General features: G+C 47.3%; 1 protein-coding gene across 2 annotated transcripts in view; it reads left to right on the top strand.

Moving 5' to 3' along the window:
- The window catches only part of gpr153 (G protein-coupled receptor 153), a 74404-nt gene that overhangs the window by 13645 nt on the left and 32794 nt on the right, over positions 1–27965 (top strand). Inside the window, exons 1-3 of one of the 2 annotated variants that reach the window (XM_085967289.1) lie at positions 6505–6680; positions 19718–19761; positions 22019–22479. In XM_085967289.1, coding sequence (XP_085823415.1) covers positions 22094–22479 — 386 coding nt within the window. In that variant the 5' untranslated portion in view covers positions 6505–6680; positions 19718–19761; positions 22019–22093. Of the gene's footprint in view, positions 1–6504; positions 6681–19717; positions 19762–22018; positions 22480–27965 lie in introns of those variants that run through there. The other variant, XM_085967288.1, reaches the window with a different exon arrangement.

The raw sequence follows: 27965 nt of genomic DNA, 5'->3' as shown, positions 1-27965 counted from the left end.
TGTACAGAGCGCCACTCAGGGCTTATATACAGGTGTGGTCACTGCCGGTACTACAGGATACAGGAGCTGTAAAAAGTAGTTCTCCCCCTTAAAGGTACATACACTACACTATGGGGTCTATTCTACACAGAAATGCAATCTTCATTGGATACAATTAAGTACACCTCTTGTTGTATTTTATAGCCATCACACAGTATTGTGAATGCATTCTGGAATGAGTTTTTTTATGAAACACCCATCCATTGGAATACTCTGAATGGCATGTAGGCCCCTCACAAGTGTTGAGCGGGCCCTGTTCTTCCCAGGTTAGGTCCTGGTACTCCATCTCTATCCATCTCTGCTGATAGGTTTGGAAGTCAACACTAAACAATCAACTTTTCTTTGGGACTGTGATTAACACCAGAAAAATTCAGCCCTCTTCATTCCAAACCTGAATACTGCATCTGTATTTCGGGAGGTTCATCCAACACCTCTCTCACATTCCTGAACAAGAAACTAGAAAACGTTTTTCATCATCTTGGATGATCTCTCTCTTAGCTCTGGCCTAAACCCTCTCTTCATCGCAACTTTTCTTGTCTCTGTTTTAGCCACACCACTATATACATTGCTCCTCTGAACTATTCTCTCTTGTTCTTCCTAAGCTACAGACTACTCACGCTAACTCAAGGTTACAGCTATCGGGAAAGATTAAACAGGTTGGGGCTTTTTTGCTTTAGAAAAGAGAAGACTTAGGGGTGACCTGATCGAGGTCTTTAAAATGATGAATGGGTTGAACGGGGTAGATGTGGAGAGAACGTTTCCACTTGTGGGAGAATCCAAAACTAGGGACCATAAATACAAGATAGTTATTAATAAATCCAATGGGGAAGTAAGGAGAAATTTCTTTACTCAGAGAGTGGTTAGAATGTGGAACTCGCTACTACAGGAAGTGGTTGAGGCAAATAGCTTAGATGCTTTTAAAAGGAAACTAGACGAGCACATGAGAGAAAAGGGAATAGAAAGATATGCTGAAAGGCTGAGATGAGGTAGATGGAATGGGAGGAGACTCGTGTGGAGTATAAACACTAGCACAGACTGGTTGGGCCTAATGGCCTGTTTCTGTGCTGTATATTCTATGTAATTCTAATGTAACCCATTACTACTTCTTCACCAAGACTCAATGCATCATCTCCTATTAGAGCTCATTCCATTCCTCAGCCTTTCCTTCCTCTTACTTGAATGTCATGGGGGAGCACAGCCAGAACACTTTGCACTGCAACAGTGGCCCTAGTCTACTCTGCTGCAGAATACTGATCTGCCTCATGGTCCTGCTGCAGAGGTCCCTGGCTTCGACCTCCCTCGAGGACAGTGGACTGCGCTCAACCGAATCCGCACGGGGCACGAATGATGCGGCCACCTGCTCCACAAGTGGAAGATGAGGGACGACCCGAAGTGCGACTGTGGCCACGAGTCCCAGACCATGGAACACATCACATCAACCTGCCCACTGAGATCTGTTGCGGGATGAACCTCATTTCTCCAATCTAGGCTGACACTCCAGGGCAGTACTGAGGGAGTGCCGCACTGTCAGAGGTGCTGCCTTTCAGATGAGACGATAAACCGAGGCCCCACCTTTCCTCTCAGGTGGACGTAAATGATCCCACGGCACTATTTCAAAGAGCAGGGGAGTTCTCCCTGGTATCCTGGCCAATATTTATCCCTCAATCAACATCACTAAAGCAGATTACCTGGCCATTATTGCTGTTTGTGGGACCTTGCTGTGCACAAATTGGCTGCCGCGTTTCCTACATTACAACAGTGACAGAGCTTCAGAAAGTACTTCATTGGCTGCAAAGCACTTTGGGACGTCCTGAGGTTGTGAAAGGTGCTATAGAAATGCAAGGGGGGGGAAATTTGGTTGATTTGCGCCTCCCATTAGTGCCCTAAGAGGGCGCTAACGGGGCGCAAAGCAACTAGCACCTGGGCGTGGCGCCACTAACGCCTCCCGCAAAATTCAACGGGAGGTTAGTGGCGGCGGTAACCGTTAGCACCCAGCGGCGCTACGCCTCTGGCGATGACGTCATCACTGTGCGCAGCGCCCCGGCCGCATTCTTCGGTAGCGCCCCCTGAGTTACCGCCGGACACTATGTCCGACAGGGCAAAGGGAGGCTACCTGCGGCCAGGGTGGCGCAAATTAAAGGTCGGCCATTTTTGTTGCTGGCCGCCTGCCAGCACTTCCCCCTGTTGCCGTCCCCGGCCTTCTGTGCAGCCCCCTCGCGGGGTGCCGGCTGCGCTCCGTGAGCCCGGCACTTCTCTTGAGTGCCGGGCTCTTTTGCCGGCACTCCGATCCCTGGTGGCCCAGCTGGGCACCGGGTCGCGCTGCGCAAGGCCCTTCCCCTTAAATAAGGGGAGGAAGGCCTGCAGTACCGCAGAGCCTGTCGCTGCTGCACGTAGCGCCGTGATATTCACTCGCAGCGTCTGAAGTGGGAGGCGGGGCGTTTCCAGTCGTGTCGCGCCTCCCTTTTGGAGCGCTACCGGTGAAGTTTGGCTGCGGGGGGTCGTCCCAAAGGGGGTGCGACCCAATTTTGTCCCCCAGGGTCTTTCTTTTTCTTACAGTCTGCAGGGTTTTACGACCCAAAGCTCGGTGTCACCTATTCACTATTGTTCACTATTCCCCGATCCACCAGAATCCAATATGTAAACTGCCAGGGAAATGACTTAAAACCTATAATCGGAATTAAAAACCCGAGAGAAATAGCTGGTGAGAATTGGCAGACAATGAAAGCTGAAATTTGCCAAGCTCCTGGCCCTTCAACCTTAATTTCTGAAGAAAAATAAAAGGCACAATCCCAAATACATCTCGTTGAAAGAGATAATCAATCAACAGGAATTGTGATTCAAACTTGATTTAATTTGTTATTTGTGACTAATTTAGAAAATCAAAGTGATGTCTTTTTTTTACAAGCAGCAAAGGTATATTTTTAGGAAGGTGTGAGGTGTAGATCGTGATATTATTGCGCGGAGGATTAGTGATGACCTGTTCTAACTGGGTATGATGGCTTGAGGGGCTTATTAATGTGGGTGGTCATGAAAAATTCATCACTGATTTGACGGGGCTGCTCGTGAATACTGCCTCTGTGAGGCTGTGTGCGCTCAGTTGAAAAAGGCTGACTGCTTGCGAAAAGCAATATGAAATCCAATATTAAAAAGACAAACACGGACCCAGGAGAGTTTGCACATTTCCTGGGATTGGAAACCAGCAATTAAAAATTGCAGTTTAAAAATAAATATATTGCGCAGCTCAATTGAGATTTTTTTATGCTGGGTTCATCAATTTGAGTGAGTGTTTGTATTTGTGCATGTACTGGGGAGAGTGGAGTCTCCTTCCACTGTACTCCCCGTGACTGCATTGAGTGTTGGTAAAGTACAGGTGCAATGAGATGTGGAGCTAGGGATGTCCCCGATCTGGTTTTAGATAGTCTGGATGTTTTTAAAATGGAATGGTTTAAAATTGCACAAACACATTAATATGCCCGCCATCCGCCATTTTAGCCAAGCTGTTAAAACTCTTGGGGGGGGGGGAATTCAGTTGCTTTACGCCTCCCGTTAGCGCCCTAAGAGGGCACTAACGAGACGCAAAGCAACTAGCGCCTGGGCGCGGCGCCGCCAACACCTCCCGTGAAATTCAGCGGGAGGTTAGCAGCGGCGGTAACTATTAGCGCCCCGTGGCGCTGCGTCGCCGGCAATGACATCATGGCCATGCGCAGCGCCCCGGCCGCGATCTTCGGTAGCGCCCCCTGACTTACCGCTGGACGCTATGTCTGACGGAGTCAGGGGGGGCCTACCTGCAGCCGGGGCGGCGCTATTTAAAGGCGAGGTGAGGGGCGGCCATTTTTGTTGCCGGCCACCTGCCAGCACCTGCCTCTGCTGCCGTCCCCGGCCTCCTGACCTGCTCCATGAGCCCGGCACTTCTCTTGCGTGCCGGGCTCTTTTGCCGGCACCCCGGTCCCCGGTGGTCCAGCTGGAGAGGAAGGCCTACAATACCGCGCGCGGCGCGACGTGCTGCAGCTTGTGGCACCGCGATATTCCCTCGCTGCGCCCCGAGAGGGAGGTGGGGTGCTTCCAGTAGCGCCCCGCTTCCCTCTTGGGGCGCTACCACTCAATTTCGGCTGCGGGGGCGCGACTGAATTTTTCCCCCTTGATATACATCATGCAGCCAGCTGACCAGAAGAAAAGGTCTTGTTTAAATGCTTTGTGGTGATTTAGGTTTTCTAATATTTTGCCTTCTGTGGAAGTTCTGCGTTAAACAGCGCTACAGCCATGCGATTCTGAACAGCCAGTGACTAGTCATTGACAAAGGAAGTCATGTTTAAGACTCAGACAATGACTGCCGTCTGTCGCGGCTCTCAGGAAGTGTCAGGCAGGTCACGGCGCGCTGGCAATGGCCGAGGCTCTCCACAGGCAGAGCGTGTTTGTAAAAGTGGCCCTCGTGGCGTCTGCTTTACATTTTTGGAACATTCAGACGGCCGGCTCAAAAACCGGACCGCTTCATCCAAAGTAAAATAGGTGGGAGTCCCAGAGGGCATGTCTGTTGGGTAAGAGTATCAAGTGATATGGAGCAAAGGCGGGTAAATGGAGTTATGGTACAGAACAGCCTTGATCTAATTGAATAGCACAACATGCACGAGGGGCCGAATGGCCTCCTCCTGTTCCTATGTTTCTGAGGCCTTTGATTCTTGTGAGCCAGCCACCAGAAGGCATGTAGGAGGGAGCTGCTGATGACTCTTCCTCTATTTTTTTTAGACTTGCATCTCCTCATAGCAGAGATTAGGAACTGGGCGCAATGAAAAGTTTGAGCCTGTACCCACTCAGAGACACCATCTGCTAGTATGTTAACACTCTATGCCAACATCCCAGCAAGTGTATGGGCAACCATAAAGTAAAAATAGGTTATTTTAAAAATACCAACCAAAGGAGTAAATATAATACTTTCTCACTACTGAATCCTTACTCCATCTGGTTACTTTAATTGGAGAACATGGGTAGCTTTATGTGCAGTATCTTCAATATTCACGCTTCCATTAAATATTTAAAAAATGGTGAAAGAACTTGCATGTATCTGGTGCCTTATCTCATCCACTGGACGTTCCAAAGTGCTTTGCTACCAATTGATTCCTTTTGAAGTTGAATCACTGTTGTTGCCCAGGCCAGTGCAGCAACCAATTTTTCACACAGCAAGATCCTACAAACAGAAATCAGTGAATGACCAGAGAATGGGGTTGGAAATTTGTCCTCGGCGACAGGGCAAGGTGAGCAGTATCGGATTGTTCGCCCGTTAAACGCCCCTCCTGATAGTCAATTCCTTTGGCTGCAATGGAACTGAATATTGGGCAGCGCGTATAACAGGCGGGCCATGCGACAACACCCGTTTGGCGCTCCCGTCCAAGGTGAATTCCTGCCCCAATATGCTTGTGGTGATACTGGTTGAGGGGGGAATGTGGGCCTGGACACCAGGAGAACACCCTGCTTCTCTTTGAATAGTGAAAGAAAGAAAGACTTGCATTTCTATAGCGCCTTTCACGACCACCTGACGTCCCAAAGTGCCTTACAGCCAATGAAGTGCTTTTTGAAGTGTAGTCACTGTTGTAATGAAGGAAGTGTGGCAGCCAATTTGCGCACAGCAAACTCCCAGAAACAGCAATGTGACAATGACCAGATAATCTGTTTTTTTTGTTATGTTGATTGAGGGATAAATATTAGCCCAGGGCACCAGGGATAACTCCCCTGCTCTTCTTCGAAATAGTGCCCTGGGTCCTTTTACGTCCACCTGCAAGGGCAGACGGGGCCTCGGTTTAACGTCTCATCCGAAAGATGACCCCTCCGACAGTGCAGCACTCCCTCAGCACTGCACTGGAGTGTCAGACTAGAATTTTGTGCTCAAGTCTCTGGAGTGGGACTATGAACCCACAACCTTCTGACTCAGAGACGAGGGTGCTACCCACTGAGAGACTAGTGTCACAAGAAGAGGCCATAAAGTGGGGGAGAAGCGGCTGTGACCCATGAGTAGTGTCATAGGATCTTTAACATCCACCTGAGCAGGCAGGCAAGACCTCGGTTTAGCGTCTCACCCAAAAGACGGCATCTCTAACAATGCGGTGCTCCCTCAGTACTGCACTGAAGTGTCAACCAGGTTATACTGTATGCTGAAATCTGTAGTGGGGCTTGAATTCTCAATCTTCTGACTCAGGCAAGGCAAGCTGATGTAATTAAATTAAAAGTAGGTGTTAAACATTTCACTTTTTAATGCATGGTAGAAAAATAATTTAATGGTTAGCAGTGAGAGATGTTAAAATCTTCACTTTTGGATTTAGCGGCAATATTTATTGTATCTTGCATATAATAAATACCACTGCATATTTGAAACATTTTGTACATAGCACTTTTTCCCTCTAACATTTCCCCATTTTTCTTTACTCCTCCTCTGCTGAACTGCCTCTTGCTGGATGTGATTCCCTGGATACAGGAAGCCCTCTAGTAAACCCAGACAACGAGCCTTGGCATTGGCAAGGATCCCAGCCAAATCCAATCCTGTCCTCACCTGATGTCCACACACATCACTAACCAGCAGGAGTCAGGATGGGGATCCCTATCTGATTGTTTCCCCTCTGTATCCGATTTCAGCACCCCAACAGCCACCTTGGGTAAGATCGACTAACCAAATAGACTGGACCTCAACCTTCCTGCTCTATATGCCTCTATACCATACCATGTACTTACCCAATAAACATCAGGAGGAGGAGGGAGAGCTACAACCAATTCCTTGTTGAATGACCTGTTCTTTTGACAACATAGATGAGTTTATATTAGCAAACCTACACGGCATCAAGTCTGCTTTCTGCAGGAAAGGCCTACTTAGCTGTTACCGTTCTGAAATGTGACGTATCTTTTCATGACATATTACATTTATAAGAGAGGGCACTGAATGAACGACCTTGCCAAAAATATTTAACCCAGCTTAACAGTACAGCATATAAAGTGTTCCACAGATAAAATCACCCCTAGCTTCTTGAAATTACATCTATGACCCATGTATAAATGTCCCATCAGAAACTGCACCTCCCCAGAGAGCAAGGACTTTTGCTTTTAATGTGCGCTGTCATTACTACGCACAGATCCCTGGGGATGGGAGGCTGGGAGCTGGCGGGTGTTCAATGTCTTTCCCTAGCCTCACTGAGATGATATCTTGTATCATCTAACAGTTTTCTATTAATCAATCTACTGGTTATTAATCCCATTATCTCCCTCTCTAATTGAGATAGAGGAACAGATATGTAGGCAAATCTCAGAGAAATGTGCAAATAATAGGGTAATAATAATGGGGGATTTCAACTTCCCCAATATTAACTGGGATAGTCAGAGTGTGAAAGGCTCAGAGGGTGTAGAATTCTTAAAGTGCATCCAGGAGAGCTTTTTGAGCCAGCATGTAGAAAGTCCTACAAGAGAGGGGGCGGTACTGGACCTAATTCTAGGGAATGTGGCCGGCCAAGTGGAAAAAGTGCTAGTAGGTGAGCACTTTGGTGATAGTGACCATAATATGGTAGGATTTAAGGTGGTCATGGAAAAGGACAGGGATGGGCCGGAAATAAAGGTTCTAAATTGGGGGAAGACCGATTTTAATAGGATAAGGCAGGATCTGGCCAAAATGGACTGGGATCAGCTACTTGTAGGAAAATCCGCATCGGAGCAATGGGAGGCTTTCAGAAGGGAGATTGAGATCATACAATGGCAACATGTTCCCGTAAAGGTCAAGGGTGGTTCCAAAAACCACAGGGAACCGTGGATGTCAGGGGATATAAGAGAATGGATTAGGAAAAAAAGGAGGGCTTTTGGTAGATACAAAAGGCTAAAGACGGAGGAAGCCCTAGAGGAGTACAAAAAGTGCAGGGGGATACTTAAAAAAGAAATTAGGAGATCAAGGAGGGGCCATGAAATAGCACTGGCGAGCAAAATAAAGGAAAATCCGAAGATGTTTTATAAGTATATTAAGGGTAAGAGGATAACTAGGGAAAAAATAGGGCCCATTAGGGACAAAAGTGGCAATCTGTGTGTGGAGCCGGAAGATGTAGGAGGGGTTCTAAATGAATTTTTTGCATCTGTTTTCACTATGGAGAAGGACGATGTAGACATAGGAATAGGGCGGGGGGACTGTGATATGCTCGAACATATTAACATCGAGAGGGAGGAGGTATTGGCGGTTTTAGCTGGCCTAAAAATGGATAAATCCCCAGGCCCGGATGAAATGTATCCCAGGCTGCTGTGTGAGGCAAAGGAGGAGGTTGCGGGGGCTCTAACACATATATTCAGGACCTCTCTGGCCACAGGGGATGTGCCAGAGGACTGGAGAACCGCTAATGTAGTACCATTATTCAAGAAGGGTAGTAGGGAAAAACCGGGGAACTACAGGCCAGTGAGCCTAACATCAGTGGTAGGAAAATTATTGGAAAAAGTCCTGAGGGACAAAATTTGTCTCCACTTGGAGAGGCAAGGATTAATCAGGGATAGTCAACATGGCTTTGTCAAGGGAAGATCATGTCTGACTAATTTGATTGAATTTTTTGAGGGGGTGACTAGGTGTGTGGATGAGGGTAACGCAGTGGATGTGGTATACATGGATTTCAGTAAGGCCTTCGATAAAGTCCCGCACAGGAGACTGGTCAAGAAGGTAAGAGCCCATGGAATCCAGGGTGCCTTGGCACATTGGATACAAAACTGGCTTAGTGGCAGAAGGCAGAGGGTGATGGTCGAAGGTTGTTTTTGTGACTGGAAGCCTGTGGCCAGTGGGGTACCACAGGGATCGGTGCTGGGTCCCTTGCTGTTTGTGGTCTACATTAATGACTTGGATATGAATGTAAAGGGTATGATCAGTAAGTTCGCGGATGATACAAAAATTGGTAGGGTGGTAAATAGCGAGGAGGGTAGCCTCAGTTTGCAGGACGATATAGATGGGTTGGTCAGATGGGCGGAACAGTGGCAAATGGAATTTAACCCGGAAAAGTGCGAGGTGATGCACTTTGGGGGGACTAACAAGGCAAAGGAATACACAATGAATGGAAAGACCCTAGGCAAGACGGAGGGTCAGAGGGATCTGGGTGTGCAAGTACACAGATCCCTGAAGGCGGCGGAACAGGTGGATAAGGTGGTAAAAAAGGCATATGGGATACTTGCCTTCATTAGCCGAGACATTGAATATAAGAGCAAGGAGGTTATGATGGAGCTGTATAAAACACTGGTTAGGCCACAGCTGGAATACTGTGTGCAGTTCTGGTCGCCACACTACAGGAAGGGTGTGATCGCGTTAGAGAGGGTGCAGAGGAGGTTCACCAGGATGTTACCAGGGCTGGAGCGCTTCAGCTATGAAGAGAGACTGGGCAGATTGGGTTTGTTTTCCTTGGAGCAGAGGAGGCTGAGGGGGGACATGATTGAGGTGTACAAAATTATGAGGGGCATAGATAGGATGGATGCTGAGGAGCTTTTTCCCTTAGTAGAGGGGTCAATAACTAGGGGGCATAGATTCAAGGTAAAGGGCGGGAGGTTTAGAGGGGATTTGAGAAAGAACTTTTTCACCCAGAGGGTGGTTGGAGTCTGGAACTCACTGCCTGAAAGGGTTGTGGAGGCAGAAACCCTCACAACATTTAAGAAGCATTTGGATGTGCACTTGAAATGCCATAGCATACAAGGCTACGGGCCAAATGCTGGAATATGGGATTAGATTAGACAGGGCTTGATGGCCGGCGCGGACACGATGGGCCGAAGGGCCTCTATCCGTGCTGTATTACTCTATGACTCTATGAGTATCTGTTGTTCCAGCCACCAACTTTATATAAAATCTTTTGTTATTTATGCATTCAGGATGTGGGCACTGCTAGCAAGACCAGCATTTATTGGCCTTGAGAAGGAGTCGTCTTCTTGAACCGCTGCAGTATGTGCAGTGAAGGTATTCCCACCGTGCTGTTAGATAAGGAGTTCCAGAAATAACAGAAAACGCTGGAAAAACTCAGCAAGCCAGGCAACATCCGTGGAGAGAGAAACAGTCAACGTTTCAGGTCGAAGACCCTTCGTCAGAACTGAGAAAAAAACAGGAAATGAAACAGATTAAAAAGCAAGTTTGGGGGCTGGGAAATGGGGGAGGGGATGAAAGAACAAAAGGGAAGGTCTGAGGGGTGAAGAGACATTAAGAGATATTCAAGGCGAGACGAGATGGTAATAGGACAGGTAAAGAAACAAAGGATGGCTCTATTGTCCTATTACCATCTTGTCTCACCTTGAATATCTCTCAATGCCTCTTCACCTCTCACAGACCCTCCCTTTTGTTCTTTCATCCCTTCCCCCATTTCCCAGCCCCCAAACCTGCTTTTTAATCTGTTTCATTTCCTGCTTTTTTCTCAGTTCTGACGAAGGGTCTTCAACCTGAAACGTTGACTCTGTTTCTCTCTCTACGGATGTTGCCGGGCCTGCTGAGTTTTTCCAGCATTTTCTGTTATTATTTCGGATTTCCAGCATCCGCAGTATTTTGCTATCGTAAGGAGTTCCAGAACTTTGACCTAGTGACGATGAAGGAACGGTGATATATTTCTGAGTCGGGATGGTGTGTGACTTGGAGGGGAACTTGGAGGTGGTGGTGTTCCTATGCGCTTGCTGTCCTTGTCCTTGTTGTTGGTAGAGGTCACGGGATTGGGAGGTGCTTGCTTATCTTTCAGTTTTCAGTTGCAAATTATGTCTGATGGTTTTTTATGTCAAATTTTGTCTGATTATGCTTCTGAGAAGCGCCTTGGGACATTTTACTACGTTGAAGGCGCTATATAAATGCAAGTTGTTGTTGCTGAAGGGTCTACATTTGAAATGTTAACTTAACCTTTCTCTTTGCAGATGCTGACACACTTGCTGTAGTACTTCTAGTATTTTCTAGTTTTATTTCAGATTTCCAGCATTTGCAGTTTGCGTTTCTTTTTATTTGTTAGAGTCCGGGTCTTTTTCCCCCAACAGCTTTATTCATGTTTACAACTGGATGAGAGTTTCTATAAGTAGACTGAGTCTCTTATGATCTGAAACCTACGGCTTCATTCTCTGCCATGTATAAGTTAGTGTACTGCCAGTTTTACAATGAGTCTCGAATTATGACAAATCGCTCACTAGAGAATGTATGGGATGATCGCCACATTCCCATTAGAAGGTGGAAAGAAATACACGTCCCTGATTGGACCAATGCGCACAAGCTAAACTACCAGGTCAGATTTATTTACAGATGAAATAACATACAGAAGCAAAAATGATAGTAAACAGCACAAAACCTAATCGAATCAACTAGATCAGTTCACAAAGAATTAATAGCCAATTTTCAGCAAGTAGCTTCCAACAGTCTATTGGCAAACAATGGCTGCTTTGGATTAAACAATTGAGTTCCCGCTTTCATAGACCTTCAAGATGAGGTGTTGCGCCGCAATGATATGAGTTCCATTTTGCTCATGGGGAGTCTGGCTCTGATGCCAGAACTAAAAACTTGCAGCCAGGACTGCATATTTTTGTGCTGTGAGCCTTCTTTCGTGTGAAGCCATTTCTTTTGAAGTAAACAAGTAAACAGAGCTGTTTGCAGTCTTTACACATCGGTAGGTGAGATGGCACTGCTTTGAAACTGTGGCATCCTTTGCATAAGCCTACCAGAGTGGGTTTCACACTTGATCAAGAAATCGCAATTCCATCTGTCAAACTGCATACATTAGCATTTGAACCGAGCTGTTCCAACCGCCAAAGTAAAGTTGGTGGCAAATTTCCTCGGGATCTGGGGCGGAATGCCAGCAAAAAAAGGGGGAGGAGAGAACAGACAGAGGTAGGACACACCACCTGATCTTCTTTTACGATGACATTTGCACTGCCAACCAAGACAAATTTCACCCTCACTGGGTCTCCGGCTGAGGAGCTGATGCACAGGGACTAGCTGTTGGGGGGCAGCGGTGGGAGCGGGCACTAGTTCTGCCCACCACATTGAAGGCCTGACGTGATGGAGCAGCGTCGGTGAGATGGCATTAACTTCTGGATTTCCCATGGCTCCCGCCTCCTTTGCCCCGAGTAGTCTGGACACTGGCAAGATACCAGTGTCCAGGACAAAGGAGCGGTGGAAATGGGGCCCAGGGTACCACCCTGGCCTGCAAAACTCCAGAGGATTACAGGCTGTCACGATGAAATAGGCTGATTTCCAGAGCTTTTTGTATTTTAAGCCACTCTTGTGATGTATTAGCACATGGTTTGGTATGAGCATGCTCAGTTCGCTCTGGCCTAATAAAGCAAGCACATGAACTAGCAACTCATTGTGTCCCTGTCCTTCATTTGTTCTACCCACATATATTACATTTTGGCAACAAGGATGGGATTCCAAAGCCATTTTTAGGGATCATGGAAGGATGCAATGTTCAATCTTCGAGTGGACAAGATTAAGGTGCATTTGTGACACCTAAACTGAATTTTTGCGATGTTTTACTGTTAATGCTCATACAGGATTGTCTGTGCGTCACCTTTGCGTGTCTGTATACACAGTATGATTCTCACAGGTACACAGGTAGCGTGCTGAGTCACTGTTCGATGGGATCGGGACAATCATGGCCATGTCTACAGGATTCATCGGAAGCCTCGGCATGTATGATCAAGCTCGTGAACCATTCAGTTCTTACATTGAGCGGATGGAGATGTTTTTAGGGCCAATAACATTATTGAGACCGAAGGTGCAGATGAGAATGTTCAAGCTCAAAATAACGTAATTCATGAACTGAAAAAAGAAATTTTTCTAACGGAGATCGGGCCAGATGTCTACAGAATGTTGACAAACCTACTCGTGCCAGGGAACGCGAAGGATGCATCGTTTGAAGACATTGTCGAGAAACTCGAGGACCATTTTGACCCAAAGCCATTAGAAATAGCAGCGAGCTATAAATTTCGTACCAGAAACCAAAAACACAATGAAACCATCAGTGAGTACATTGTAGCTCTTAATAACCTGTCTTTGCATTGTAACTTCGGCATATTTTTGGATTGTGCATTGCGAGATAAGTTTGTGTGTGGACTGGTGGATGATCGCGCACAGTCCAAGTTACTGAACACACCGAACCTAATGTTTGACGTAGCATGCAAAATTGCCCTGTCTATGGAGATGGCGTCTAAGAATGCCAGGGAGCTCCGTCCAACTCAAGTGACTAGTGCAGCTGAGGTCCACAGTCACAAAGCCACCGCTGAACCTAAAGCTGTGAGAACAAGTCAAAATCATGTCGGTGAGAGCGAGATCGAAAGCAGGAAGTAAGAACCATTCTAGTGGCAATGCAAAGCAGCGACAACTAACGGGAGGAGTTCACAATATTGAAGTGAACAACTATGTTGAATAACTAGGCATCTACAGTATCTATGCCACTAGTGGCAATGCTAGCAGTCGTGAGAAAGACTTCCGTTCAAAATTTTTGATCAACGATCAATATATTGATCTGTGTATCAACACAGCAGCGGACTGCTCTATCATGAGTAAGGACACATATGAGAGTAAGTTTAATCAAATACCACTTACAAAGAGTACCGTAGAGTTAAAACCTACTCTGGGGAAATCCTAGAGACCTGTGGACAAATGGAATGTAGAGTTCAACACAATTGGCCAGTCAGTAAAGCTGCCTATTATTGTAGCGAGCTACAACAACAGGCCAACCCTCATGGGCAAAGACTGGTTGTGAAAGTTAAAACTAGACTGGATAAACATCTTCAGTGTAGATGCTTCAAAGAAGCGACTCGACACAATGCTGAACAAGTACGAAAGCATGTTCACAGACAGTTATGAGGGCATCACAGGGTATGACGCGGATATCCGCATCAAGTCCCATGTGAAGCCTGTCTATTATATGGCAAGGCCAATCCCCTATGCATTGAAAAGTCAGGTGGCGGAAGAGCTAGCGAAGATCAGAGAGCACGGAGTGCTAGTAAAAACTGACAAAAGTGAATGGGCTTCCCCGATTGTGGTAGTGCCCAAAACAGACAGAACTGTCCGCTTGTGCGGTGAATACAAAGTTACTATCAACCAAGCAGTTGACGATGAGCAGTACCCGTTACCTACATCGCAAGATTTGTATGCAGCACTCTCTGGGTCAAAGGTTTTCTCCAAGCTTGACTTGTCACATGCTTATGCTCAGCTGAATGTTGACAAAGAGGGTCAGCAGTATCTCACTATTAACACACACAAGGGACTGTACTCATACACCAAACTGCCGTATGGTGTAAAGTCCTTCCCCAAAATCTAGGCTATGATGGATAAGATTTTGCAAGGAGTTCCAAATTGCTTATGCAATCAAGACGATGTGTTGATCGCAACAAGCAATGAGGAAGAAAATCTAGAAGTATTAGATTTAGTGCTTCAAAGGTTGAATGCCCACAATGTCAAATTGAAAAGGAGCATATGTGCTTTTGTGCAGCTCAAGATTGTGTACCTTGGTCTGAAAGTTGATGCAAATGGCTTGCAATCAGTGAAGGAAAAGGTTGATGCTGTCATCAATGCTCCAAGGCCACAGAACATGTCTGAGTTAAAATCTTTCCTTGGAATGGTCCAGTACTACGCACGTTTCTTACCTGAGTTAGCGACCATGCACGAGCTCCTCAAGAAGGATGTCCAGTGGAAGTAGACGAAAACGCAACAAGAAGCTTGCGACACTTATAAGAGAAGTCTCTCTAGCGATGCACTACGACACAGAGCGTGAGCTTAAGTTTGCGTGTGATGCTGCCAGCTATGGTGTGGGAGCTGTCATAAGCCACGTAATGGATGACAGCCAAGAGAAACCAATCGCGTCGCATTGCGAACCCTCACAAAGAGTAACAGAAACTACGCGCAAATTGAAAAGGAAGCACTCGCCATAGTGTTTGGAATCAAGAAATTCCAACAGTTCCTGATCGGCAGAAAGTTTACCCTGATAACTGATCACAAACCGCTCCTAGCAATGTTGGGGCCCAAATCTGCCATCCCTGCAATGGCCGCATCAAGAATGCAATGTTGGGCTGTGTTGTTGTTACAATAAGACTACACGATTGAATATCGCACTTCAAAGCAGAACGCAATCGCAGATGCCTTGTCCAGGTTGCCACATGAAGACTCGTGTGTTAGGAGTGAAGGTGCGATTTTCACGCTAGGTGCAGTTGACAAAGACTTTCCCGTGAATGCAACTGAGATTGCAGATGAGACTCAAAAGGACTCAGTACTGACAAGAGTGTATGAAAACACCTTGAATGGATGGACTGATCAGTGTCTGGACACAGAATTGAAAGCATTCCATAACCGTCGTACTGAATTGTCCTGCGAGCAAGGTTGGATCAAGTGGGGAAACAGAGTGGTGGTACCTACTTCTTTGAGAGCTAGAATTCTGGCCGAACTTCATACTGAACATCCAGGGAGCGTCAGTATGAAATCAATTGCAAGCTTTGTTTACTGGCCTGGATTGGACAGTGATCTTGAACCACTTGATCATGAACACTTACATGAGTTTGACTCTGTTCAGACTTCAATAACTGAAGTACCAGGTTCAAACAAGTCTGAGATAGAAACAGGATCATCTTTGAGTTCGGAACCAAAACAAAACAGCCCGAAAATTGGTTCAACACCAAAACCTTCTGTAAGGTGATCAGGAAGGATTTGTAGTTCATTTAAAAGAAAAAAAGCCCGGAGTTTTTGTTATGTGGCACATGTAATGCTGGGAAAGGTGGGACCATAATTTTGTTGTATTTGAGAGGGAAATTTATTTTAAGGGGGAAAGCAGTGTAATGTATTATCGCATGGTTTGGTATGAGCATGCTCAGTTCGCTCTGGCCTAATAAAGCAAGCACATGGACTCGCAACTCACCGTGTCACTGGCCTTAATTTGTTCTACCCAAGTATACAGCAGCTCTGAGATCCCCTGCTTCTGTGGGTTGAGCAGCCACCACCAATTATTTAAATGACCCCATGGGGCAGGGTCCTCAGCAGCCAAAGTGGTGGGTGTAAGTTCTGACCCTCTGACCTGCTGCAGGCTCGATGATGGCAAAGGTACCTTCACTTGTTGTAACAGGGCGAGAGAGAATGCAGGCCTCCTTGGAATATTGATTTTTTTAGAGGTTGTACCGCCATCCTGTGGAGGGAGTAAGAATAGCAAACATCACCATTACAGCGTTACGAACTGAAGGATTATTTATATATATAAAATAATAATAATAATATCGAAAGACTTGCATTTATATAGCTCATTTCACAACCTCAGGACATCCCAAAGCGCTTTACAGCCATTGAAGTACTTTTGAAGTGTAGTCACTGTTGTAATGTAGGAAACCCGGCAGCCAATTTGCGCACAGCAAGCTCCCACAAACAACAGTGCGATAATGACCAGATAATCTGTTTTAGTGATGTTGGTTGAGAGACAAATATTGGCCAGGACAATATATATATATATATAAAGACAGAAATGTCGCTATTCATCACTGGGGCGGGCAGCCACGAAACCAGGACTGGGAGAGAATGGAGAAGGGAGTGAGAGACTAGGAACCAGAGAGAGGCAGATGCCACTGCAGGCTCCAGAATAAGCAGAGTAGGGGCCGGGCCAGGAGCAGGTGTGTGTGCTCCCCAGAGTGAGCTACAGTACGCCCCAACATAACAACTAACGTGTAAGATGAACCCTTTCAACCCGTAAACCGTGAGTTATATTTCTAGTCTTCTGCCTTAGTATTTGAACATCAATCCATTTGTATTAAGTAATTGTCTATCTAAGGTAATTGCTCTTTAATGACCTATTTGACACTGGATGGTACTGTGCTCCGTTTCATTGGTTTCTTATTAACGATATATTACTACAAATAAGTTGTTATAATTAATCCAAGGTACTTTGTTCTATTAAGTTATTACGGTCTTGTTCTTTATTTTTGTACTTGCTGGGTGAATCTCACCATTATGGGTCATGATCTACGACATGAAAAGTTGGACTGACCTCGGGCTTAACTGATGGAGTTAATGGGTGATTCACTAACAGTTCATTGAAGTCCATAATCCCAACCAATGCTTTGCTTGAGGGCCACTCTTAGGATTACTGCAGCACACTGCATCACTGAATGGCAGAACCTTGTGACTTCCCTACACAGTGAGCTACTGCTTTCAGTCATACTGGTGAAGGCAGGAACTTCCCCACAGGAAAAAATACAATTATAGGGCCAATAAGTCTACTGAATAGGAGTATTTCAAGAGACCACTTGTCACTTGCTGGGATACTTCTGTCTCTGTATAATATTCTTTTGCTAGTGAGCAGAAAAGGGGGAGGGAATTCCAGCTCAGTCAATGCCTCATAGCCAGGCTACCCCATGTGTAAGGTCACCAACTCTGATTGGATGTATTCAAGAAGGTTTCATCACATGACTTCCAACTGGCCTGCCCCCCCCCCCCCCCCCAGGCTCCTGCCATTGGTCGCCCGGCATGTCCATCCGAGCGACGGCCAATTGGAAAGTGAACAGACTCTTCGTCACCTGATTGGATGATTCTTGACGGTCAAACAGCCCTGTTTTCCTAGCTCCAATAACGTATAACTAATAAACAGAACTGTTCGAAGAAAAGTCTTTAATGGCCCTTTGATTTTTCTCCCGGGTTGCTCGCAGCAGTATGCAAGATTAATCTTTAATTGCGGGAGACTCCAGGACAATCTGGAGAGTTGGCAACCCTAGCTGAATGGGGGGCCCAAAGTGAAAAGCTGCATCAAGCCTGCTAAGGGGCTGCAGGTGAACAGGTGGTGGTCCCTGGAACATATTATAAGTACCACTGTGTTGGAGACTGAGAAATGTTGCTAAATTCATCATGTCAGCTGTGGCTCAGTGGGTAGCACACTCGCCTCTGAGTCAGAAGGTTGTGGGTTCATAGTCCCACTCCAGAGACTTGAGCACATATTCTAGGCTGACACTCCAGTGCAGTGCTGAGGGAGTGCTGCATTGTCGGAGGTGCTGTTTTTTGGATGAGACGGTAAACCGAGGCCCCGTCTGCTCTCTCAGGTGGATGTAAAAGATCCCACAGCACTATTTCAAAGAAGAGCAGGGGAGTTATCCCCGGTGTCCTGGCCAATATTTATCCCTCAATTAGCGTCACTAAAACAGATGTTCTGGTCATTATCACATTACTGTCTGTGGGAGCTTGCTGTGTGCACAATTAACTGCCGCGTTTCCTACATTACAACAGTGACTACACTTCAAAAGTACTTCATTGGCCATAAAGAGCTTTGGGATGTTGTGAAAGGCACCATAATGCAAGTTTTTAAAAATCATTTTGAACCTTTCAGTATTTAACGTCTTTTGCACCTTGTAGGCAGATGATGTTTTTTGCTATACTGCATGTGTGGAAGGAGAAAGAGCAGGGGACTCGGGCTAATTGGAGGGCTCTTTCAAAGAGCCGGCACAGGCATGAATGGCCTCCTTCTGTGCTGTATGACTCTAAGTATCCCTGCTAACCAAGCAGGTTAATCTTAGCCAGCCATGTGGCGAAAGGCTTCTCACAATAGCTGCATGATCTACGCTGGGAGGAGGTGAGAAACTCGGCACACGTTAACTGCACTGTGTCTTCTATTGCTGTGGGCAATCTGCCTCCCGCACCCACCCCCCCTCGCTTGGTGAGACCAGTTGCAGTGTGAATATTTGCCCTGACCCTGCCCTGGTATGTATTGTGTTGCCCTGAAGCTGCCCTGGTATGTATTGTGGCTTCAGGTCGAACAAGGCCAAGGAAAGCTCCTTTCTGCCCTCTCAGGTGGACGTAAAAGATCCCAAGGCACTATTTCAAGGACGAGCAGCTGGGTTCTCCCCAGCCAATGTTTATCCCTCAACCAACATCACCAAAACAGATTATCTGGTCATTATCACATTGCTGTTTGTGGGACCTTGCTGTGCGCAAATTGCTGCATTTCATACATTACAACAGTGACTACACTTCAAAAAGTACTGCATTGGTTGTAAATCACTTTGGAACATCCCGTGGTTGTGAAAGGCGCGATATAAATGGAAGTGTTTTTTTCTTTCCTAAAGAGAGAATGGATTGAGGGATAAGGTGAGGAGAGGGTTGGATGGGCTGATCTCTGATTAATGGATCAGCTTGTTGGGCCTACTGGCCTTTTGCTAAATATCCTTACGTTCTACTGCACGAAAGGCAACGGTCAGGACTGTGAGGGTGAGAAAAGCAACAAAAATTGAGGCAAAGATAGGAATTGAGGCACTTGTAGGAACAGGAAGTTCAGACTGGATTCTAATCCTTTGTTTTTGCATCACCCCTAACGCATACGTGACCATGGAAACGCTCTCTGCAGGGACCATCCTGCATTAATGTTTTATCTTTTCCACAAACTGTTCTTGGAGATTGAACAGCCCATCCTCTGTTTTAGACAGCATTCCCAGCCATTTCCCAATGCAATGTCTTTGTCTAGAAGGGGTATGTACATGTAAAATTGACAGTCTAATCTCTGCACTGAGACCGTGATGTTGAAGTAACATGAGTCTAGGATCCAGTTATTAACGCTGTATATCTTCTTTCTTCAGCTACGGTTTTATTTTAAGAATTGGCTGGCAGCTCTGCCTTCGGTCAGCTGCTGAATTGAGTTTCCTGCAGCAGGAGTCTGATATTTGAGTTTCTCTTACTGAAATGATTTACACGGAGAATTTTCGATTTTCTTCTTTCTAGTTCGGGCACTTGAAGAGGATGAAAACCTTTTCTCTCGGAAGCAGGTAGGAGCTGTGCTGATCTGTTTTATATCGTTTGCTTTTCAGTTTTCTTCCCCTTCCTCTCCAGCAGACATTGACTCAGGAGAGAAGGGCTTCAGGATCCATTGCGGGACTTGAGCAGTCAGTCTAGACTGAGATGTTAAACCAAATTCCAGTCAACCTGTTTCAGTATTTCTGATGGATGTTCGGCCCCCAAGAATCTGGAGTGGGTGGGATGGGGGGTGGGGGGTGGGAGGTTATCTCTGTGCAATTCCGAGGTGTGCCCACCAAGAACCACCGTTGCTGACCTTGGTGGACTTTCTGGGGTTGGGGGGAGAGCGGGGATGGTGGGAGGGGTGTGGCACGATATGTTACTTTAGCAAGAGGCATATGGCACTGAAGAATGTGGAAAGTCTGGACGAGAACTGTCTGATTGGGGTGGGCAAGTGTCGGGTTAGGGTGGGCAACTGTCGGGTTGGGGCGGGTGTCGGGTTGGGGTGGGCGGGTGTCGGGTTGGGGTGGGTGTCGGGTTGGGGTGGGCGAGACTCGGGTTGGGGCGGGCGAGAGTCGGGTTGGGGTGGGCGAGACTCGGGTTGGGCCGGCGAGAGTCAGGTTGGGGTGGGCGAGACTCGGGTTGGGGCGGGCGAGAGTCAGGTTGGGGTGGGCGAGACTCGGGTTGGGGCGGGCGAGAGTTGGGTTGGGGTGGGCGAGACTCGGGTTGGGGCGGGCGGGTGTCGGGTTGGGGCGGGCGGGTGTCGGGTTGGGGCGGGCGAGAGTCGGGCTGGGGCGGGCGGAGTCGGGTTGGGGCGGGTGAGAGTCGGGTTGGGGCGGGCGAGAGTCGAGTTGGGGCGGGCAAGAGTCGGGTTGGGGCGGGCGAGAGTCGGGTTGGGGAGGGCGAGAGTCGGGTTGGGGAGGGTGGGTGTCGGGTTGGGGCGGATGGGTGTCGGGTTGGGGCGGGCGAGAGTCGGGTTGGGGCGGGCGGGTGTCGGGTTGGGGCGGACGGGTGTCGGGTTGGGGCGGGCGGAGTCGGGTTGGGGCGGGCGGGTGTCGGGTTAGGGTGAACGAGTGTCAAAGTCTCTGCCCCTAACGGGCCAATCCAAAAAGTGCAAAGATAGGCCAGGACCCAGTCTATCCAAGACCTGGCCCGGGACCTAGTCTATCCATGACCTGGCCCGGGACCCAGTCTTTCCAAGACCTGTGCCGGGACCCAGTCTATCCATGACCTGGCCCGGGACCCAGTCTATCCAAGACCTGTGCCGGGACCCAGTCTATCCAAGACCTGTGCCGGGACCCAGTCTATCCAAGACCTGGCCCGGGACCCAGTCTATCCAAAACCTGGCCCGGGACCCAGTCTATCCATGACCTGGCCCGGGACCCAGTCTATCCAAGACTTGGCCCAGGACCCAGTCTATCCAAGACCTGGCCCAGGACCCAGTCTATCCAAGACCTGGCCCGGGACCCAGTCTATCCAAGACTTGGCCCGAGACCCAGTCTATCCTAGTCCTTCTGGTGGAGTCCCCCTAAAGCTAGGGCAGGAAGGGCCGGGGATTGTCAGGGGCCTGATGTCACTACTTGAAGGAGAGCAGGCAGTTCACTTCTCTCAGTGTCTCACCAGAATTCCTCACCCATTCAACACCAACCAGAGATAGATTAATTCATCTGATTGTGAAATCTTGCTGTGCACAAAATAGCTGTGAGTTTGTTTACATAACAACAAAAATCTTCACAGTAATTCATTGTCATAAGCTCGTGAAGACATTTCTGAGCTCTGATAAGGCACTGTGACACCAGTTCTGTTTGTCTTATTTGAATATGGTTCCACAGAGTCAGACAACACCTCCTCCCCCATCATTCCCAAGTGGCCATTCTTCAGGCTTGAGTGTAGACAGCAAATATCGGCAGGCTATTTGGCCATGGAGAGCATCACAGTTGAGCCTGATCCTGTCTTTACTCAATGTGCACACACGCACACACACAGGTGTAAGAATGGGGGGGGGGTTCACTGGATAGCAATCGGGAGTGGCTGATAGTCCTCTCTGTACTCCAGGGGTAACGAGGCCAAGTATAGTGCTCCCACTGCAATTAGCTAAATCGGCACAGACTGGGGATCAATTCTGGTGCCGTCAGGTTTGTACACCTTAGTGCGACATTGGGCAGTGCCTTTTACTCACTAAGCCTTTGAGGGAGCTCATAAGAACAGGAGTAGGCCATTCAGCCCCTCGAGCCTGTTCCTCAATTCAATGTCTGTGTCATTTTTAATACTCTTTTTTTTAACGCACAGGTAGTGATGACATATCGTGTCTGTGCAGCATTCCTATGTGTGGGATGAGGAGGCTCATGCTACAGGTCCCATGCAATGGGAGCTCCACGATCTGCCATGAGTGAGAACACGGACGAGCAGAACTTGTACAGCAATGCCTTGGCTTGGCTGATTTGTTCGGGGGTGTCTCTGCTGGCCAACACCTGGGGGATCCTGAGCATCAGCGCCAAGCAGAAGAAATGGAAGCCGCTGGAGTTCCTCATCTGCACGCTGGCCGGGACGCACATCCTTAACGTGGGCATCCCCATTACCATGTACTCAGTCATCCAGCTCAGGAGGCAGCATTCGGACTACGAATGGAACGAGGGGTTGTGCAAAGTGTTTGTCTCCACTTTCTACACGCTGACCCTGGTGACCTGCTTCTCGGTGACTTCCTTGTCCTATCACCGCATGTGGATGGTGCGGTGGCCTGTCAATTACAGGTAAGGGAGTTGGGGGGGGGTGCGGGGGCAGGTGGGAAGAGCGATACGGCTCTGATTTCAGAGACTTTGGCCAAGGGGCTTTCTCCCGGCTTCAGCCGCTCCGCACACGTCCTGACTTCCCCCGAAAGCCCAATCACTCTCTGTCGAAATTCCGCTGGAGTTAGAGCGGTGTAGCGGGAACAGCTCCAAGGAGATTCCTGGCCTGTGTGTCTCTATGTAGCTCCTTCTACCTATATGTGTCATGTGATCTGAGCGATGAATTAACATAGAAACATAGAAGATAGGAGCAGGAGTAGGCCATTCGGCCCCTCAAGCCTGCTCCGCCATTTAATGAGATCGTGGCTGATCATTCAAATTCAGTACCCTGTCCCTGCTTTCTCCCCATATCCCTTAGCCTTAAGAAATATATCTAACTCCTTCTTGAATATATTTAATGAATTGGCCTCAACTGCCCTCTGTGGTAAAGAATTCCACAAGTTCACCACTCTCTGGAAATTCCTCATCTCAGTCCTAAATGGCTTACCCCTTATCCTTAGATTGTGACCCCTGGTTCTGGACTCCCCCGCCATCGGGAACATCCTTCCTGCATCTAGTCTGTCTAGTCCTGTTAGAATTTTATAAGTTTCAATGAGATCCCCTCTCATTCTTCTAAACTCTAGCGAATATAAGCCCAATCGACCCAATCTCTCCTCATACGTCATTCCTGCCATCCCAGAATTGAGTGCCAAGTAGTTCTAAGACTCTTGTCCTTAAACACCAAAACTCTTCCGAACATATCCTAAGTGCAGTCAACTTTCAAAATGACAGTGCTGCCAGTTTCAATTTTTTGTGGTACAGTTGGGACTGGTGACCAGGAGACCAACTTTCAATGGTCATTCAGATAGAATAGGGACAAAATCAGAATCATGGGGGGGTCACCAGCACTTGGAAAGAGTATAGATATGGAGCGAGAGATTTTCCTGTTCCTGCGTCTGGGTGTATTGGATCGGCAGGGCACAGTGCAGTGAGGAAAATTGGGTAGAGAGGATTGCAAGCCCAATGTTCCATCCAGGAACAGGAGCAAGATCTGGGAAACCTGCCCTAGCGTTTACACCTCAGCTTCACTTACATAAGAAAAGTCGCTGCACTTCAAAGAGTAATTCACTGTGGGTAAAACACTTTGAGATATTTCTATGTGATGGGGCGCTGTATAAATGGAAGTATTATAATCATAGAAATTTCAGCATAGAAGGAAGACTTTTGACCCATTGTGTGCCTTTTAATGCTGGCTCCACACAGACCAATCTACATTAAATCTGCTCTTGTTTTTAACTCATTCTGGGGCTGACAAGGCCTGCATTTACTGCCCATCCCTAGTTGCCCTTGAGAAGGCGCTGGTGGGCCTTCTTCTTGAATCGGTGCAGTCCGTGCAGTGAAGGTGCACCCAGCGAGTTCCAGTTTTTACAGAGTGACTGCTGCCAACGGACCGGAAGCCACGCAGAAGCGTTCTGCGCATAAACGTTAACTTTCATGAGCCGATAAAATGTTCTTTCCGTGACGCGGCTCAGTTGAGCAGCAGCGATCTCTTTTCCCCACCCTCTCCCCTCCCCTCCTTTCTCACCAATCTGTGGGAAGTCCGGCGAGAACAACCAAAAAACAATGAAACTGCGCCTGTGCAACTATTTTATATCGTTATAACAACAGGAAATGCTGGAAAAACTCAGCAGGTCAGGCAACATCCGTGGAGAGAAATTTGAGTTGACGTTTCGGGTCGAACCCTTCTTCAAAACTGGAAAGAAAAGAAAATAGATCGAAGGCAGGGCTGCGATCGGACAAAAGAAGTAAAAGAAACAAAAGCAGTAAAAGAGACAATAAAAGGTATTCGAAGCTAGATGAGATGGTAATAGGCTGAGATTAGGTGTGAAGTGTACTGGCAGGGCAAGAGATAGCTGCCAGGTGTGAGAGAGAAACAAAAGGAAAGGGGGGGGGGGGCGGGGGGAAAAGGAGTGGAAAAATTACAATTAGGCCGAGGTTATGATCTGAAATTGTTAAGCTCGATATTGAGTCCGAAAGGCTGCAGAGTGCCTAATCGGAAGATGAGGTGCTGTTCCTCGAGTTTACGTTGAGCTTCCGTGGAACAATACAAGAGGCCAAGGACGGTGAGGCCCGAGTGGGAATGGAGCGGTGAATTAAAATGACAGGCGACCGGAAGCTCGGGGTCACCCTTATGGACTGAACGGAGGTGTTCCGCAATGCGGTCACCCAATCTGCGTTTGGTCTCCCCACTGTAGAGGAGACCCCATCGTGAGCAGCGAATACAGTATACTAGATTGCGAGAAGTACAAGTAAATCGCTGTTTCACCTGGAAGGGGTGTTTGGGGCCCTGGACAATGGGAAGGGGGGAGGTATAGGGGCAGGTGTTACATCTCCTCCGCTTGCATGGGAAGGTGCCAGGCGAAGGGGAAGGGCTGTTTGGGGTGATAGAGGAGTGGACTAGGGTGTCTCGTAGGGAGCAGTCCCTACGGAATGCTGAAAGGGGAGGGGAGGGGAAGATACGTTTGGTGGTGGGATCACTTTGGAGGTAGCGGAAATGCCGGAGGATGATCCATTGAATGTGGAGGCTGGTGGGGTGAAAGGTGAGGACAAGGGGAACCCTATCGTGGTTCCGGGAGGGAGGGGCAGGGGTGAGGGCAGAAGTGCGGGAGATAGAACTGACACGGTCGAGGGCAGTGTCAACCACAGTAGAGGGGAATCCTCGGTTGCGGAAAAAGGAAGACATGTCTGAAGCACTGGTGTGGAAGGTGGCATCGTCGGAGCAGATACGGCGGAGACGGAGAAATTGGGAGAATGGAATAGAGTCCTTACAGGAGGCGGGGTGGGAGGAAGTGTAGTCCAGGTAGCTGTGGGAGTCAGTGGGCTTGTAGTGAATATTGGTCGATAACCTATCCCCAGAGATGGAGACGGAGAAGTCGAGGAAGGGAAGGGAAGAGTCAGAGATGGACCATGTGAAGGTATTTTATATCGTATTTTATATCGTTGGCAGCAGCCGCGTCCTTTTTAATTACCTTTAATACTTTTTTCTTTACGTGTTTATCTAATTCCCTCTCAAATACTTGTACTGTTATTATTAAAAGAGTAGAATGCATACACAGACCTAACAGTATCCAATTTATTATTTGTTTGCTGTTTTTCATATATAATTCAAAATCCAATTCTCTGCTTGCCAGCCCATTAAAGTGAATGGGCAGAAAATCACAGGTTAACAAGTACCGAATCAGAATTTCTATCTCGCTCTCTTTTTTATTGCGCAGGAACATCTGCTGTGACTGCAAATAGCTGTCTGTGAATAATAAGCTCCCCTTATAGGGTATCAGTTCATCTCTGGGTTTGAGTCTCAAATGAGGGCTTGAGTGCAGAATCGAGGCTAACACTCCGGTGTAGTGCCGAGGGACTGTCATCGTTTGGATAAGATCTTAAGCTGTGGTCGCAGTCTGTGTGCAGGTGGATGTTAAAGCTGCAATGGGAAGACGGGAGGGCGTGTGTTCCCGAAAGGATGAGATCAAAATGGACTAAAGGGCCTGTCCAATTTAGTTGATTCTAATTGTCAAAATACCCCCCAAAGATGGGTACTTAACTTTACTGTGGGGAGCAACCTCCATTTTAGTACTAGCTTTGTGCTTCAACTAACTGTAGCCGTGTTGTGGGTGCAACCTGTTTCCATAGCAACCGAGCATTTATTTTTGTTTGGTGATAAGAAATCTCTAATGTGTGTGGCCAAATTCTATTCTGTTCCACTGGCAGATTGACCTGATCATTATATTATCTTGTCCCAAGTGAGCTACCAGTCAAATAACTCTGTAAGCAGTGTTCTGCACAATGTTTCATACAGACGGTATTTCTGTTGACTTGATCCAATAAATCAGTGTTGAAAAGAGGTCAAAGTTGCCTGGGGCCAACCCTTAATCAAAAGCCAACCATAGTGTGAGCGCCTCTTTCTCTTCCATTGGCCTGGGGCAGCGAGTGTTCCAATTCCTGCAGATTTTTCACATGAGCCACAATAATGAGGGAACTCATTTCGGGTCATTTTCGGATTGGCAGGCTGTAACTAGTGGGGTACCGCAAGGATCAGTGCTTGGGCCTCAGCTATTCACAATCTATATCAATGGTTTGGATGAGGGGACCAAATGTTATATATCCGAATTTGCTGATGATACAAAGCTAGGTGGGATTGTAAGGTGTGAGGAGGATGCAAAGAGGTTTCAAGGGGATATGGGCAGGCTACGTGAGTGGGCAAGAACATGGCAAATGGAATATAATGTGGAGAAATGTGAAGTTATCCACTTTGGTAGGAAAAATAGAAACCAGAGTATTTTTTAAATGGTGAGAGATTGGGAAATGTTGGTGTTCAGAGGGACCTGGGTGTCCTTGTACAAGAATCACTGAACGTTAACATGCAGGTACAGCAAGCAATTAGGAAAGCAAATGATATGTTGGCCTTCATTACAAGAGGATTTGGGTATAAGAGTAAGGACGTCTTACTGCAATTATATAGGGCCCTGGTGAGACCACACCTGGAGTATTGTGTACAGTTTTAGTCTCCTTACCTAAGGAAGGATATACTTGCCATAGAGGGAGTGCAACGAAAGTTCACCAGACTGGTTCCTGGGATTGGGAGGGGGGGTGGATTGTCCTATGAGGAGAGATTGAGTAGACTAGGCCTATATTCTCTAGAGTTTAGAAGAATGAGAGGTGATCTCATTGAAACCTGCAAAATTCTTACAGGACTTGGCAGGGTAGATGCAGAGAGGATGTTTCCCATGGCTGGGGAGTCTAGAACCAGGGGTCACAGTCTCAGAATAAGGGGTCGACCATTTAGGACTGAGATGAGGAGCAATTTCTTCACTCAGAGGGTGGTGAATCTTTGGAATTCTCTACCCCAGAGGGCTGTGGAGGCTCAGTCGTTTAGTATATTCAAGACAGAGATCGATAGATTTTTGAATATTAAGGGAATCAAGGGATATGTGGATAGTGCAGGAAGTGGAGTTGAGGTAGAAGATCAGCCATGATCTTATTGAATGGCGGAGCAGGCTTGAAGGGCCAAATGGCCTACTCCTGCTCCTATTTCTTATATGATCTTATGTATCAGGTGGTTAGACTGGAGGTGACCCCCTTACTCAATTGAATTACTCATGTAGGAACTTTTGATGGTGTGGGGATTGTATGAGATGACTTCAATGGAAATGAAAATCGGGAAAGATGTAAAACGGTCTGCCGATTCGTTATCGGCCATTGACCAACGTGATGGTGAAGTTCGAATCCCATCATGGTCGTTTGAGAATTTGAATTCAGTTTTAAAAACCTGGAAATAAAAAGCTGGTACCAGTTAAACCCCAACTGGTTCACTAATGCTCTTTAGGGAAGGAAACCTGCCGTCCTCTGTGTGACAGCAGTCCCACACCAACCTAGTTGACTCTTAACCGCCCTGGGAACTGGCCGAGCAGGTCAGT

The sequence above is a fragment of the Somniosus microcephalus genome, chromosome 25 (genome assembly GCF_052327205.1).
Source record: "Somniosus microcephalus isolate GS21.2 chromosome 25, FLI_Smic_1.0, whole genome shotgun sequence".
NCBI classification, from domain to species: Eukaryota; Metazoa; Chordata; class Chondrichthyes; order Squaliformes; family Somniosidae; genus Somniosus; species Somniosus microcephalus.
This window is presented reverse-complemented; position numbering and strand designations above follow the sequence as displayed.